General features: G+C 28.8%; 2 protein-coding genes across 2 annotated transcripts; both read right to left on the reverse strand.

Annotated features, from left to right (window-relative positions):
• Nucleotides 1–2,820: 2,820 nt before the first annotated feature.
• On the reverse strand, nucleotides 2,821–3,898 carry LOC126680689 (uncharacterized). Its single transcript, XM_050375854.1, has 2 exons — nucleotides 3,422–3,898; nucleotides 2,821–3,336 (listed from the first exon to the last, which is right to left on the reverse strand). Exons 1-2 carry the CDS (start codon nucleotides 3,896–3,898, stop codon nucleotides 2,821–2,823), a joined length of 993 nt encoding a protein of 330 aa, XP_050231811.1.
• A 651-nt stretch (nucleotides 3,899–4,549) lies between these two features.
• LOC126682769 (GDSL esterase/lipase APG-like) lies at nucleotides 4,550–7,866 on the reverse strand. The gene is made up of 5 exons (XM_050378529.2): nucleotides 7,456–7,866; nucleotides 7,160–7,290; nucleotides 6,319–6,552; nucleotides 5,746–6,001; nucleotides 4,550–4,924 (listed from the first exon to the last, which is right to left on the reverse strand). Exons 1-5 carry the CDS (start codon nucleotides 7,691–7,693, stop codon nucleotides 4,731–4,733), a joined length of 1,053 nt encoding a protein of 350 aa, XP_050234486.1. The 5' UTR covers nucleotides 7,694–7,866; the 3' UTR covers nucleotides 4,550–4,730.
• Nucleotides 7,867–15,311: the final 7,445 nt, after the last annotated feature.

Here is a 15,311-nt window from a genome sequence, read left to right on the forward strand (position 1 = left end):
GAACAACCCTTGTCCTGGAGCTTTCTTAAGATATCTTAGAATCCTTGAAATGGCAGCATAATGTGTCTTTGTTGGACAATCCAGGAATTGAGAAAGTTGTTGAACAGGAAAAGAAATGTCTGGTCTTGTACTACAGAGGTAAATCAGTTTGCCTACTAACCTCCTGTATTCAGTTATATCTGTATGAGGTGGAGTCTGATCTTCTTTTATCAACCTTGTATGTACTGTCATTGGTGTACTGTTAGGTTTACATCCAATGTACCCTGTTTCTTTAAGAAGATCAGTAACATACTTTCTTTGACTTAAGTTTATCCCTGCTTTTGACCTTGCTACCTCAAGCCCCAAGAAAAACTTCAATGAACCAAGGTCTTTAATCTTAAAAACCTTATCCAAGTAATCTTTGATTTTCTGAATTTCCTCTGAATCATTGCCTGTCAGTATGACATCATCAACATATACTAGCAATGCAGTAAATGAACCACCATTTTTCTTTGTGAATAATGAAGAATCAGAAACTGCTTGTATGTAACCTTGAGAAAGCAATGCATCTGCTAACTTGACATTCCATTGCCTACTTGCCTGTTTCAAACCATAAAGTGACTTAGTAAGTTTACAAACTTGATTTGAATTGGAACAAGACAAACCTGATGGTACTTGCATATAGACTTCTTCAGTTAGATCTCCATGCAAAAATGCATTGTTGATATCTAGCTGTTGTAATGTCCAATTCTTTGCTGCAGCAGTTGCTAATAACACCCTTATTGTTGTCATTTTGGCCACTGGGGAAAATGTATCTGTATAGTCAATACTATTTTGTTGTGTATATCCCTTAGCTACTAACCTAGCCTTATACCTCTCAACTGTACCATTACTATTATATTTAACCTTAAATACCCATTTACATCCTATTGGTGTTTTTCCTTTAGGTAAATCAGTAAGATACCAAGTCTTATTAACTTCTAAAGCCTGTAACTCCTTTTTTATAGCTTCCTGCCAACATGTTTGTTGAATAGCTTCTTTATAAGTTTTAGGTTCTAAAATTGTATTTACATTTACTGCAAATACTTTATGTGCAGAATTTAACCTATCATAAGTAAGTACTTTTGAAAGAACATGAGGAGTAGTTTTCTTTTCACAACCTGAAACAACATGTATCTTGGGAATATCACAAACAAAATCCTTTAAATGTGAAGGTTCAACTATTGTTCTTGAGGATCTCCTAAGTGAAACAGAAGGTAACTGCCTATGAATAACATTTTGATTTTCTTCTCTAGCTTGATCAACAATATGATTATCTGTATCTAAATGCTGATCATCTACTAAGCTATGTTGAGGAATATAAAAATCTGTGCTAGGAACATCAATGTATGCAGGTAAAACCCCTAATGAATTATCCACATTTTTCTCAGAATTAACATTATTCAAATCTTTGTATGGAAATAAATGCTCATAAAATCTAACATTTCTAGATATGAACACTACTTTTGATTTTATATCATATAATCTATAACCTTTTACAGTAGCAGAATATCCCAAGAAAATACACTGTGTGGCTCTTGGAGAAAACTTATGTCTAATATGACTCAAAGTTGATGCATATGCCATACACCCAAAAACTTTTAAATCATTAAACAAAGGCTGCTTCTTATGTAATATTTCATATGGTGTTTTATTATCAATAACAGGTGATGGAATTCTGTTAATTAGATAAGTAGCATGAGAAACACAATCAGACCAAAAACAAAGTGGAATTGATGACTGAAACTTTAATGCACGTGCAACATTCAAAATATGTTGGTGCTTTCTTTCCACTACAGAATTTTGTTCTGGTGTATATATGCAGGAAGTTTGATGCACTATACCTTTGGAATCATAAAATGTAGACATGTTAAATTCCTGGCCATTATCTGATCTAAAACACTTAATCTTAGTATTAAATTGTGTTTCAACATAAGTACAGAAATTTTGTATTAAAATTCTAACTTCTGACTTTGCTTTTAAAAGAAAAAGCCAAGTATACCTATTTTTATCATCAACTAAAGTCAGAAAATACCTATGACCATATATAGAAACTGTCCTAGCAGGTCCCCAAATATCAGCATGCACAAGATCAAAACAAGATTCAGAAATAGAAGTACTTAATGGAAAAGAATTTTTCTTTTGCTTTGCTAAATGACAAATGTTACAATGTTCATTAACAGGAATACTAATAGAAGAATCTATCAATTGTAAAGACTTCAACCTTACATTTGCTAAATGACCAAATCTATTGTGCCACAAAAAATCACTTTGAACAGAATTCACAAAACATTTAGACATATCAATCTTATTTGAAAATCTGGATTTATCAAGATGATAAAGGCCTTGATTTTTCCTAGCTAATCCAATCATCTTCCAAGCAATAGGATCCTGTATAATACACAAATTTTTATGAAGAATTATACAATAATCATAATCTGTGGTTAGTTTACTTGTTGAGATCAGATTAAAATAAAAATTAGGAACATATAATACATTATGCAAAGTAAAATCTTTACTAAATTCTACTGTGCCTATGTGTGTAACTTTAATTTTCTGTGAATTTGGCAAAGTCACAAACATATTTTCAACAGGTTTAGAGAATGTCAAAAACTGCAAATCACAAACAATATGATCCGTGGCTCCAGAATCAATTATCCATGATGCATATGATGTTTGTGTAACAAAAGAAGAAGCTAAGAAATGCATACCAGACTCTTCTGTTGCAGAAGAGAAATTTGCAGAAACTGTATTCACTTTTGGTGTATTAACCATAGCAGAAGTTTGCATAGCAGAAGCATTCTATTGTAGCATACTCATAAGCTGCTGATATTGCTGTTGAGTAAATACAGGTACATTCTCCTTTGACTCAGATAAAACTTGATTGTTGTTAAAACTTCTCCCAATCCTTTCATTCTCAGACATAATTTCTTCATAATAACCATTGTTATCACAACCTTGATCATTATAGTACAGCTCTTGCTCATTCCCAATTATAGAATCTCCAACTTGATTAACAAAACTCTGTGTCCTAACTCTTGGTTTATAACCAGGAGGATACCCATGTTTCTTGAAACATATATCCACTGTGTGTCCAGAAAAACCACAATGACTACAAACTGGTTTATCATTGTTATTAGTAAAGAACCTTCTCTGTCCTTGTGTTCTAGCACCATTGTTATTGAAACTATTGTTATTGAAACCATTATTAGCACTATTAATAGGAGGTCTATTAATAAAAGATCTATTATTATTGAAAGAATTTCTTCCCTGATAAGAAACATTACCCTGAGCTGCAAAAACTACTAGTTCAATATTCTGTAAAACAGTTTCATTAACTCCAATTCCCAATTGTAAACGAAAAAACCCTATTAATCTTTGGCAGAGGATCCATCATTAATACCTGAGTTCTAACAGTAGCATAATTTTCATTCAAACCTTTCAAGAACCTAATAACATAGTCTCCTTCATGTTGATTTCTAACAGTCTTTAATGCTTCACAATTACATTGTGGATTACATGTACAAACAGGAACCATCCTCAAATTAGAATACTCATCCCACAATATCTTGAGTTGAGTAAAGAAATCAGTAACAGAAAGAGTACCTTGCTTAAAAACATAAATTTCCTCTTGAAGATCAGAAATTCGAAGAGCATTACCCTGAGAAAACCTGTCAAACAAATCTTTCCAGACTTCCAAAGCACTGTCAATCCACATAATACTTTGTGCTATTGATGGAGATAAAGATCTTTGAATCCAAGATAAAACCATTGTATTACATCTTTCCCAAATTGAAAAAATAGCATCATCCTTTGATGGAATCGGTATTGAACCATCAACAAACTTCAGTTTGTTCTTAGATAATAAGCACATTCTCATTGATCTTGACCAAGAATGAAAATTTTCCCATTTAATAATGGAGAAACCAGAACCAATGAAGGGTTTTCACTGGGATGTAAGTAAAAAGGACTTGAAGGATTATCAAATTCAGAAGGAATAAAAGCCATGATATCAAGAAACTAGGGTTTACAGAGAATCAAGAAATGAATAGAAATTTCAGAAATTGATTAATAACAGAAAGAAAAGAAATGTATAGAAAATAAGAATCTGATTTAAGAATCTGATTATGATGAAATATGATGAATTTTGCTGCTTGATTGATAACAATTTCTTTAAGCTGAGATTATATTTGCTTTGATACCATAATAGAATTTGGAGAAGAAGATTGAAGAAGAAGAAATAGAGAAATTCTCATTAAAACATAAAGCTGGAATTTACAGAGTATTTATAGACTCAATGACTGACATGTGTCATTTACCTATTTGACATGAATAACGGATATAAACTTATCCGTTGTAACTAACAGAACCGTTAGTTTGTTACTGAACATTAAACAGTAACATAACTAACTTACAACTGACTGCTAATTAACTAATTTAACTTCTAATTACTTCTTTGATTTCTTGAGCTTGATACTGCTCTAATATATAATGTCCTTAATTTTTAATAACATAATGATCCACAATATACTTGACCCGCGTAATAATTTTTCCATAAACTTCTCATAATCAAATATTAATAGTGAATAATTGTGTTTAGCTACATAAAAATGAAGACAAACCCATTCAACAATGATTAAAACAGAAATTGAAAGGTAGATAACAGAGTGGAAAATATAATATTTTTACACAAATAATTAATGTATGATAAATTAAAGGAGGGCATAGCCTTGAAGAATCAAAGCATCAGCAAGAATTTGATTGGCAGCCTGAGAAGGATGAACACTGTCCCAAAACACATATTGAGTAGCATTTGAACAAGTCCCTGGAGATTTTGGATTGCACAATAAAACTGTTGTCTCTACTGTTCCTGTTCCACAACATCCCCTTCTTGCTTCCACAAACCCTATATATCACACATTGTTATAACAAAGACGGAAACTGAAACGCCGAAACGGAAAATTGTTGAAACGAAAAAACGGATAAACTGGCATTTTTTTACGGTAATTGTTTTGAAGTAAAGGAAAAAGGAATTTAAATATCGACAACTATGATCCTGGATAAAAATATTTAATAGTTAGGTCTAATAATTGTTTTTTTCTCAATTATGTCCAAGAAGCAAATAAGAAAATAAAAAATCTAATTAATAAAAACAAAATACAGATCAACATTTTAAATTGTGATTATCTGTAAAAGGGTTGGCTTTGATCTTGTGTTCTTTCTCATTTGAGTTTTATTAAATGAGCTTTTTGGTTGCTTTCTACCAAAAAAACATTTTAAATTGTGTTTACAATAAATTATACCATCTTTGGAGAAACTTTTCAAAAATTGTTTATAATAACAAAAATATTTTAAAAACATACAATATTTGATAAAATTATATAAATAGCTTTTAAAAAAATATGAGTTTTCTCTAATTGTGGACTAATTATTTTTAGATAATATCAATTAAATCCTTTATCTTTTACTGTTTGGATATGATTGATACACATTATAAATTTGATAGACCAAAATATCAAATTTTATTAAGGGTTATACTTGACAAATCTACTAAAATTTTGGATATGCAAAATTTAATCTTCCTAAAAATAAAGTTTTGGAGTTTTAAAAATATTTTTAAAAATAAAAATAAAATATAAGACTCGATAAATCTTCGTGCTAACATAAGTAGAATCTAACTGCTTAAAAGAAGCGGGATAATTTATTTTTTAATTTAAAATCTCTTACCATTGGATGATGGGGATGTAACAAGGTCATAGAGTGGCTTGAAGATGTCAAAGATAACAATTTTGAGATCAGGAAGTTGTTTTTGGAGATTAGAAGCAGCTGCATTGATCTTCTTGTTGAATTGTTGGGCATCTGTATTTATGTTCGAAACACATCCACTTTCATGGTATCCGAACAACGTCCGAGCCGCCGGAAGACACCCCAACGGCGGCAGTGAAGTTACTCCGATCCGCCTTGCTCCCAATCCATACAAATTCTGTTAAGATCATACAAATTCAACAAATTAAAATCCAACACTTTTGGATATAACTATGGTACATGAAAATCTTGAGAAAGCTGCGTTTTTCGTTTCGGTAATGTTTCCATTTTTGCTCGTGAGAGACCAGTTTGCTGGTTAGCGCTTATATTATTTGAGTTACAGCTTATTGGTAATAATTGAACAATTTGATTCGTTAAATTTGCAAATTGGAACAAATATATCAAACTCTCGGTTTAAATCTATTTTCAACGAAAACATAGTGACTCCAAAAATTTAATACCCGAAAAAATGGTGAAAAATAATTGTTTAATTACCTTAATAAAGGTTGTGAATGAATTGACGAGGTATGAGCCATACTGGTCAGGAGTGTAAAGTTTGTTAATCCAGGGATTCACATAGTAATTCTGCAGGAAATCACTACTGCCAGCACTCACTAAGTAGAGTGCACCCTTGATTATCGATGCCGATTTGCTACTGCCAGCAACATTGGCCAGCTTACTCTGATATTCCCTAAAATATTGTAATTGTTGCGGCAATGTAATTGCATGCTGCACCACAAAATAGTAAAACATATTAAACTTCTTCATTTCATAACTAATGATTTAAATATCAAATTTCCCCCCTAAACTTTCATCTAACAAGCGATAATTGATAAATACTTAAATTAACTTTTTTTAATCAATTAGTCTCATGAACCTATTAATTTTTATCAATTAACTTCTTTTTTTCCAATTATAGTCCTTTTTTAAAACGAATGCCTTTTGTCTAACTAAGTTTGAGGGACTATATGTTAAAATAAATATATTTGGCACTAATCGTCCATCACATGCAATTTCAGGTGGCAAATTGATATTTAAGTTAAGAATGATTTTTTTAATTACCAAGTTAATGACTTAAATATCAATTTGCTCCCTTAAACTTGCACGTGTTGAGCAATTATGCTATTTTTTTTATCAAGAACTTGTTAATTTTTATCAATTAACCCTGTTTTTATCAATTAACTCAATTTTTTGTCAACTAGCCCCTCTATTTTTTACATTAATAAATTTGATCTAATTAATAAAAATTGATAAGTTGAAGGGGCTAATTGATTAAAACAAAAAGTTTAGCATTAATTGTTCATTACATGCAGATTAAGGTGGCAAAAAACCTTACATTTAACATGGCAGCTTTCTCATCATAACCTGATGCAGCCGATGCAAAATTAGCTCCGATCAGAAGATTTTTTCCCGACGCCTCAGGGCTAAGATACGCCGGTGCATAAGTCTTGAATCCAAGTGTCTCAGCTGCCAAAATCATAAACAAAAAAACTTAATATGCTAGTCAAGTAAATACATACCAAGCTATAGCTCAAATAATATAAACGTTAAGCATCATTCCGTTAAAGTAGTGCGTTCAACTCTTCCACGAGCGCTTCCCCCTCAGTAAATACATTATAAATTTACACTTACCAGTAATATCAGTGGCTAATTTACCATTACAGAACCTCCCAGTAGGCTTATGATTAACAAAATCCCTACCATAAGGAGGGTAATTAGCCTTGTAAATAGTTGCCAGATAGTCATTATTTCCGACATCCACCGCCGAGTCACCAAAAGTCATAATGGCCGGAACAAGAGTGTCTTGTGCAAATGCACCGCCGGTTAGAAATGCAAAAGCTAAAGCAAAAAAAACTAGACTGAGATCCATTTTAGTACTGATCGGAGTGTTTGTTTCTTACATGTATATTTTTAGTTTATAAAGGAAATTAAAGAAGGGTTTTAATTAATTAATGGCAGTAGGTTTTAATTGAACAAGGGAGATGGAAGTTGAGAAGGGCTAATAAATGTGAGTTGTTAGCATTCATGGCACCACTTCATATAGTTTCCCAACATAGGTTAAATTTTTTGCTATTTTTTGTGTCTTCATTGAGATGTTTCTTTTTATATGTTAAAGAAATGTTATGATCGTTGTTGAATATTTATATGTTTATGTTTGTGCTTTAGAAAAATTGGAAGAGGAACATATATGATTACTAGGGTTTGAATTTTGATGTTGTGCTTTATATGGCATGCAATAATGGCAACTAACGGTTTATGGAGTTGCATGTACTTAATGGCGGAATCGGGAAATATAAAAAGAGGATTAGAGAAGAGTAAAAATATTGGCGGATAATTAGAGAAGAAGGACGAAATGAGATGATTAAAAAAAAATACCGAAAAGGCTAGGAGAACAATCAGTAACTAGAAGTTAGGGTCAATTAGTGACGGAGTCAGGATTTCAACATAAAGAGGGCTAAATTGCAATATATAATATATGAAATAGGCAATTTTAAAAATTAGGGGGGAGGGGTTAAATTATAAAAATTAAAAAAATTGATGCTAATTTTAACAATTTTAAAAATTTAGAGGGAGTCATGACACTGACATGCCTCCCCCTATTTCCGGCGTTGGGGGTAACCACTAGATTTGTTTATGGGTCGGGTTTGGACGGATTCGGAGCGGATATCAATGAATTGGACTCTTTTAAATACAAGTCCAAACTCGGCTCGAGTGTGATCATACCTTACCTCTACTTCTCAAGTCCGGCCGCATGTTATATTTATACAAGGTCAGACCGAACTCTTTTGGGCATATTAGAATTTATATTCTAAATTTTTTTAGGGTTCAGACTCGGACCGGGTTTGAAATAAAAAATAAATATTCAAATCTTATCTAAAGCGGATAAATATCCAGACTCACGATCAGATCTAAAGACTGCCTCCTGTCCTTTTCTAGTTCTAGATACACTTAATATGTTTGCCAATAATATTTTTGATTTTGAATTGATTTTAGACATTTAAATTCTAAATGTATGTTTTTTTTTGAGAAATATTCTAATGTATGTTTCAACTTGTTTAATCTCGACAAAACTTCTTAGCATTTGTGTTACCTTAAGTATAACAAGAAAAATATGATATAACAGAAAAAAAAAATATTATGACATCTACATTACATTTCGATATTGAATTTTAGCATCTCCCTCTCCAAAATGGAAAAGAAAAAGTCTTTTAGGCATGTCCACAACTTTATTTGATATGAGTGTAAACTTTATTATGAATTAAAGAGTACAAAATGAGTGTTAAGAAACCTTTTGTGTAGACTTAAGAAATGAAAGAAGAAAAAAAGATGGCAGTTGAGATAATAAAGAGTGAAGTGAATTGTACATTAGAGTTGCATGTGCATGAGTTATTATGGGTTGGTACAAGTATTAGCCAACTACTCACATGTAGGTCTTATTTCTAATACGCAAAAATAATTCATATATTTATAATTTTAACTGTTTTAATAGATACTTCTTCCGTCCCATAAAAATAGATAATTTTTTTATTTTAAATGTCTCAAAATATAAATAAAATTATTATATTAATTTGAATAGTTAACTTGAAATACCAATATTATCCTTCATTAACTTTTACCACTTTTGTTATATTTTCTAAATTATCATTAATTATCACTTTATTCAATATAAAAATTAAATAAAATACTTAATTTTTCAAAATTTAATTACAATCCCAAAAAATAATTAGCTTTTTTATAATATAAATTAATAAAATTTAAAATTCTGAATAATCAAATCAAGGGTATTATTGAAAGTTCACAAAAAATAATTACTTTAACCTCTATTTTTTTAATTCTTATGAATTCAGCTTTGCATATTTTTATAAGGCGGAGGGAGTATATTTAAAAAAAAAATTATGTCTGTTATTTTAACGAGTTGAGATACTTATATTTATATTCCAATTTAAATAAATTTTGATTTTTTTAAATTGGACTAATTAAGTAAATTCATATAAACAATATATGTCTGATCTTATCCTAATTTATAAAATTTATGGATTAAACTATTAATTTTTGAAAATAATAAATATCTATTAAAACAGTCAAAATTACAGATATATAAAATTATTTTTGCTTTCTAACAATATAGCATTATTGACTATTTAATCAGATATTAATTTTATGAAAATTTAGTTTCTTTTGAAAGCTACAAAAAGAGGTGTAATCCACTTGAGTTGCTGTTTAAATTAGAGAAGTAGAGTATGGAATCTGATGATAATTCTATAAACAAGTTTCCATCAGACTAATTATCATTCAATAATGATAAGCCTGAATTTTCAGTTAAGAGACATTATCAATGAAAAAGACCTAAATCTTTATAGTTTATGTGGTAATTATAAGACATAATTAATGATTGCTTAATATAGAGTTGAGATTAAGATAGGTCAAAGGCATTTTCATTTGGGTTTATTAGGTTCTGCCCATCTCTATAAGCTATAGAGTTCATCCCCTTGATCTTGCTGTTAATTCTTTTTTTTTTGGAATAGGTCTATCTCTCCTAAAAATGCTTAATACTAACAATACCCCGCTAACAATTAAAATAAGTCTATTTCTGCTAAAAAAAATTAACTTTCGATTCTCGATCAAAGGCGGTCCGGTTTGATTCTTAGATCTCCGATACGGCTTTAATTTAATCCGGAAAATTTTGGGTAATGGTATAAATATAAGGAGCGGTGAGAAGGATAATAAATGTAAAATTTCAATGGTCACTTACAGTCTTATTGAGCCAAAAATAATGAGTGGTGACAACTACATAAGAGGTCAAACGGTGTTGAGCATACATAGTCAAAAATTAATGATGTGGTCCATGCCCTCAAAATCTGAAAATCTATAAAATCATCATTAATGAAATAAATCTAAAAGCTTCAATTTGGGGTGGTTGGATCTCAATTTACCTTGCCCTAAGTTGACTCATGTGCCAGCTTGCCTTTCTCTTTATAAACTTGTCCGCTATTCTGGGTAAACCGCAGAGCCAATGGTCAAATATTATAGGAAAAAGAGCCATATGTTTTTAAGGTTTGGATCAAGTAAACCTTAATATTTAGAAAGATTCAAATATACGCATAACGTCTTAAAAAGTAGACAATAAGACCCCGATTTTGATGTATAAATGAGATGTTGGGGCGTGGTTGTTCACTTTTTAAAACGTTGTGAGTCTTTTGAATTTTTTCGAACGTTGAGAACTTATTTGATCCTGGAGTTAAATCTTAAGGGCATAAATGACTATTTTCTCAATATCATATTATGTGATTTATTATTTTAAATGATTGAAAAATAGTGGTTTACTATTTTTAATATACTTGTAGCATTTATATTACTAAAAATATTATCTAAACAGCCATATCAATAATTTTTAACTATTTTGTATGCAATTACTATATTAAGTGTCAACGAATCTGAATTCGAGTTGGACAGATCATGTGAACAATTTTTTTAATTTATTTTTCTTTATAATATATTGTTGGGGGTGGTTCCAACGCTTATACCATTTAACAGTTATATACTCATCGAACTAGATACCTCGGACAACAGTTAAATATTTTACAGTGGGTAGACAAATTTTAAGAAGCTAAAAAAGGAATTTTTTTTCAATCTTTAGAGTTAGAGATAGTGTTTGTTAAGCTATAAGTATTGATGGAAGGGGTCCAGGGGGTGTATTGTGTAGCATAAAATGAAGAAAATGAAGACATGATTCTCATTCCTTATTAAAAAAGTGGGCATAAGCATTAGAAAGATTCATGGCCATGGCATGGATGAACTAGGGAGATAACTAAGTACAGAATGTACAGTTTTATAGATAAGGATTAGGTCTGTGCATCGGTTGGTTTGGTGGACCAAACCAAAAAAAATCAAACTGAAAATAGGCCAAAATTTAAAACCGAATCGATTCTGAATTAGAATAAAAGCCGAAATTGAACCGAACTGAAAATCAGTTCGGTTCGGTTAAAAACCGATTTTAAAAAAATTCCAATTTTAATAAAAAAAATTAAAAAAATATTGATTAATAATAATTTTACATATGTTATTTGTATATTTTATCTATTATTCTATTATAATAAATTTATTAACTTATATATTACATATAATTAAAGAATAAATACTAAAAAAGTATAAGTAAACATAAAAAATTTAATTTTTTCAAAAAAAAGTTTGTTATTTGGTTTTTCGGTCGGTTCGGTTTGCAAAAACCTAAAACCAAATTGAAAATCGAATAATAAATTTTTAGGTTGACAAAAACCAAATCAAACCGAATAAATATTAAAACTTCGGTTCGGTTTTTCGGTTTAATTTGATTTTTGCACACACCTAATAAGGATTTTAGCATAGGAAAGTGATTGTAATTTGTTTATAAGGAAGACCACTTCCCAAGCAACCTGTTTGAACTTTGATGAGATATTCTGATATTTCATGCCCAAATTGCCAATTCTCAGTATTGCAATAAATAGTTTTACCAAATACCATTACTATTGCCTGCAAGTATACTGCCAAAAAATGTGTATTCTACTACAATATTAATATGGCAACTGCCTCATTGTCTGCTCTGGTTATATGCTATAAACTTTGAGAACATGCCATGTTCTTTTTTTATAACAAATAATAGAGAAGAGTCGAATCTAAAAACTCCGGTGCCGAATTACAAAGTCCCTGTTTCCGTACATTATGAACATTCAATACCAATGGTGAAATGTTTACTTCCTTTTGATATATCTGTACAAATTTTGTAACTTAATGGAAAGTTTCACGGATTTATGTAAAGATTTGTAATTTTTATCGGGAAGCCCCAAATTGAAAATTTGAATATGTAACAGTGAAACATAAATGTTGAAATTAGCAAATACCAAAATAAAAATCGGAAAACAGTATTTTTTTTTATAAAAATAGATTTTAATATTAATTTTCGAAGTGTTAGAAACATTTTTGAAAACAAAATATGAAACACTTAAATGTAAGATTAAAAATATAACCGGGCGACATAGATTAAACTTAGGGGCCGTTTGATTCAAGGTTGGGAATGAGAATCGGAATGGGAATCGGAATGGGAAGGAATGGGAATGGAAATGATTGTTTTCATTTTTTGTTTGGTTCAAAATTAGTGTAGAAATGGGAATGGATAAAATTTAATAAAAAATATTTATTATTTATTAAAAAAACTTTTTTATTATTTTTTTTAAATATTCTTTTATGAAGTAAAATAAATTATTTTAAAAAATTTAAAAAATTTAAAAAAAAATTAAAAAAAATTAAAAAAATTATTTAAAAAAATATTTTCGAAAAAATTAAAAAAATTATTCAAATTATTTAAAAAAATTAATTGATTATTTAAAAAAATTATTTTAAAAAAATATTTCGAAAAAATTATAAAAATTATTTTTGAAAAAATTAAAAAAATTATAAAAGTTATTTAAAAAAATTAAAAATTATTTAAAAAAAAATAATAAAAAAGTTTTTTTGTTATTATTTTAGTATATTTTTTATAATATATATTTAAAAATAGTTTTTTAATAATTATATATTTATTATTAAAATATTTTGTAAAATTTTGATTCCCATTCCCAAAAGTCCATTCCCATGGGGTAAGGAGAGAATGGGTGATTCCCATTGAGGGGGTAATCACATTCCTATTCCCTAGTACAATTTGACAAAACAAACACAAATAATGGGAGCCATTCTCATTCCCCTCTTTTTATGACGGACCAAACGGCCCCTATTGGTTTCATATATTACTCACTTGAAAAGAAGTTACAGTGGAGTTTATGAGTTGGTTTAGGTAATGCCGTTGACGGTAGCCATTTTTTCTTTTATGTTATTTTAATTTCATATAGTATAATAAATAGCCAAATTTTTTTCATTTTTTTCTTGAGGGATTAACATTTATCGACGAAACGCAAATCCAATTCAAATTTCCATAAATCAGGAATCGAAGATAGAGTGGAAATCTTTCAACAACAAAGATGAAATCGTTCATGGCCTATAGTAGTTTCTTTATTGTTTTAGTATTGTATTTTGTTTTGAAAATTCTATTTTGTCCTTTCTATGTGAAAGGTTGTTGTCCTTTATATGTGAACTAGTTTTAGGCCTGTGCGTTGCACAATATTTATTTTAATTTATTATTTTTATTAATGTTTCAAAAATTCTAATAAATAGTACTTTTTTGTATCTATAATTGAATAATTTTTTATTTATGAATTAATAGATATCTATATTTTATTTAATTTTAATAAATAATTATATAGTATTTTCTATTCATATAAAAATTATTCAATTAAATAGATATCTATATTTTATTTAAATTTTAATGAGTAATTATATAGTATTTTTTAACTTTAAATTAAATGAAATATAGATATTCATAACTAAAAACTTTTGTTTAATTTTTATTTTAATCACATTTTCTAGAAAAATATAACCAACGGAAGTTTAATAATCAGGCATTTTCAAAAGTTAGTATTTAAAAAAAAAAGAATTTGATAAATTATTTTTGAAAGATGTATGAAAAGTTATTCTACATAAAAAAGATGGATTCTATATTAATTATTTCAAGTCAAAAAATGAATGCTAACCAAACTATAACCTTCGAATGTATTAAAATTAATCATAGTTCTAGCAATTGTTACCAAAACTGAACTTATTTTTATAATTTTTATATTGAAAAAAGTGTTTCAATTGTAATCAAAATAAAATGAATGATATGAAAACTATAACCTTTTAAACATTAATCACAACAGTTAATTTTTATTTACTACCAAAAACTAAATTTAGGTTTAGTTACTATTTAGATTCTCAATTATTACCAAAACAAAATCAATTTATCAGACTTAATTTTGATAATTTTAACTAATTATTTATAATTTTTCAATTTTTTGTTGCAAACTAAACTTGTCATCCTTATATACAGTAAATGTTATATGTGGTCGGAAATTAAATGCAAATATATGAGTTCAAAAAAAGTGGAATTTGTATTTTTTTACTACGTAATTATAAAAAGTTACTATATAATTATATATTTTAACATGATTAAAAAACCTCTTACGTTTTTTAATCAAATCTTCATAAATTTAATATATATTTTCCTTCAACATGGCAAGAAAAATGATGCTCAACTAATAGATTTTTGCATAATTCTAATCATTAAAGAGTCTTGGCACGATTTCTTTTCCAATTCCAACTTTGTCATTTGTAGCTTAACTTGCTTCTTCAATCCTCATATATAATTATAGCAATTTGAATTTTGTCTTAATCAATAATCTGTAAATAAAAACTGTTTATAAAAAGCGTTAAGCACCTTTAAAAAAATTATAATTCCTTTAATCTCAAACTTTCATTCATAATCATTCACCTTGTTCTTAAGAAAAAAAATTGAATATAAAAATATAAAAATTACTTTACGAAGCAAATTATCTTACCATTATTATGTTGGTTCGGTCATTTTCTCTTATTAAAAACAATCT

Source organism: Mercurialis annua, linkage group LG5 (genome assembly GCF_937616625.2).
Source record: "Mercurialis annua linkage group LG5, ddMerAnnu1.2, whole genome shotgun sequence".
Classification (NCBI taxonomy): Eukaryota; Viridiplantae; Streptophyta; class Magnoliopsida; order Malpighiales; family Euphorbiaceae; genus Mercurialis; species Mercurialis annua.

Bases quoted from the DNA above. Each gene is read 5' to 3' on its own strand.
- LOC126680689 (XM_050375854.1), bottom strand. From the start codon at position 3,898: ATGAGAATGTGCTTATTATCTAAGAACAAACTGAAGTTTGTTGATGGT. The intron at 3,337-3,421 runs GTATTAATGATG...ACTGTTTTACAG, and splicing joins ATGCTACTGTTAGAACTCAG to AATATTGAACTAGTAGTTTT.
- LOC126682769 (XM_050378529.2), bottom strand. From the start codon at position 7,693: ATGGATCTCAGTCTAGTTTTTTTTGCTTTAGCTTTTGCATTTCTAACC. The intron at 6,553-7,159 runs GTAAGGTTTTTT...TTTGTGGTGCAG, and splicing joins AGAAAGCTGCCATGTTAAAT to CATGCAATTACATTGCCGCA. The intron at 4,925-5,745 runs GTAAGAGATTTT...TGTGATATATAG, and splicing joins TACATCCCCATCATCCAATG to GGTTTGTGGAAGCAAGAAGG.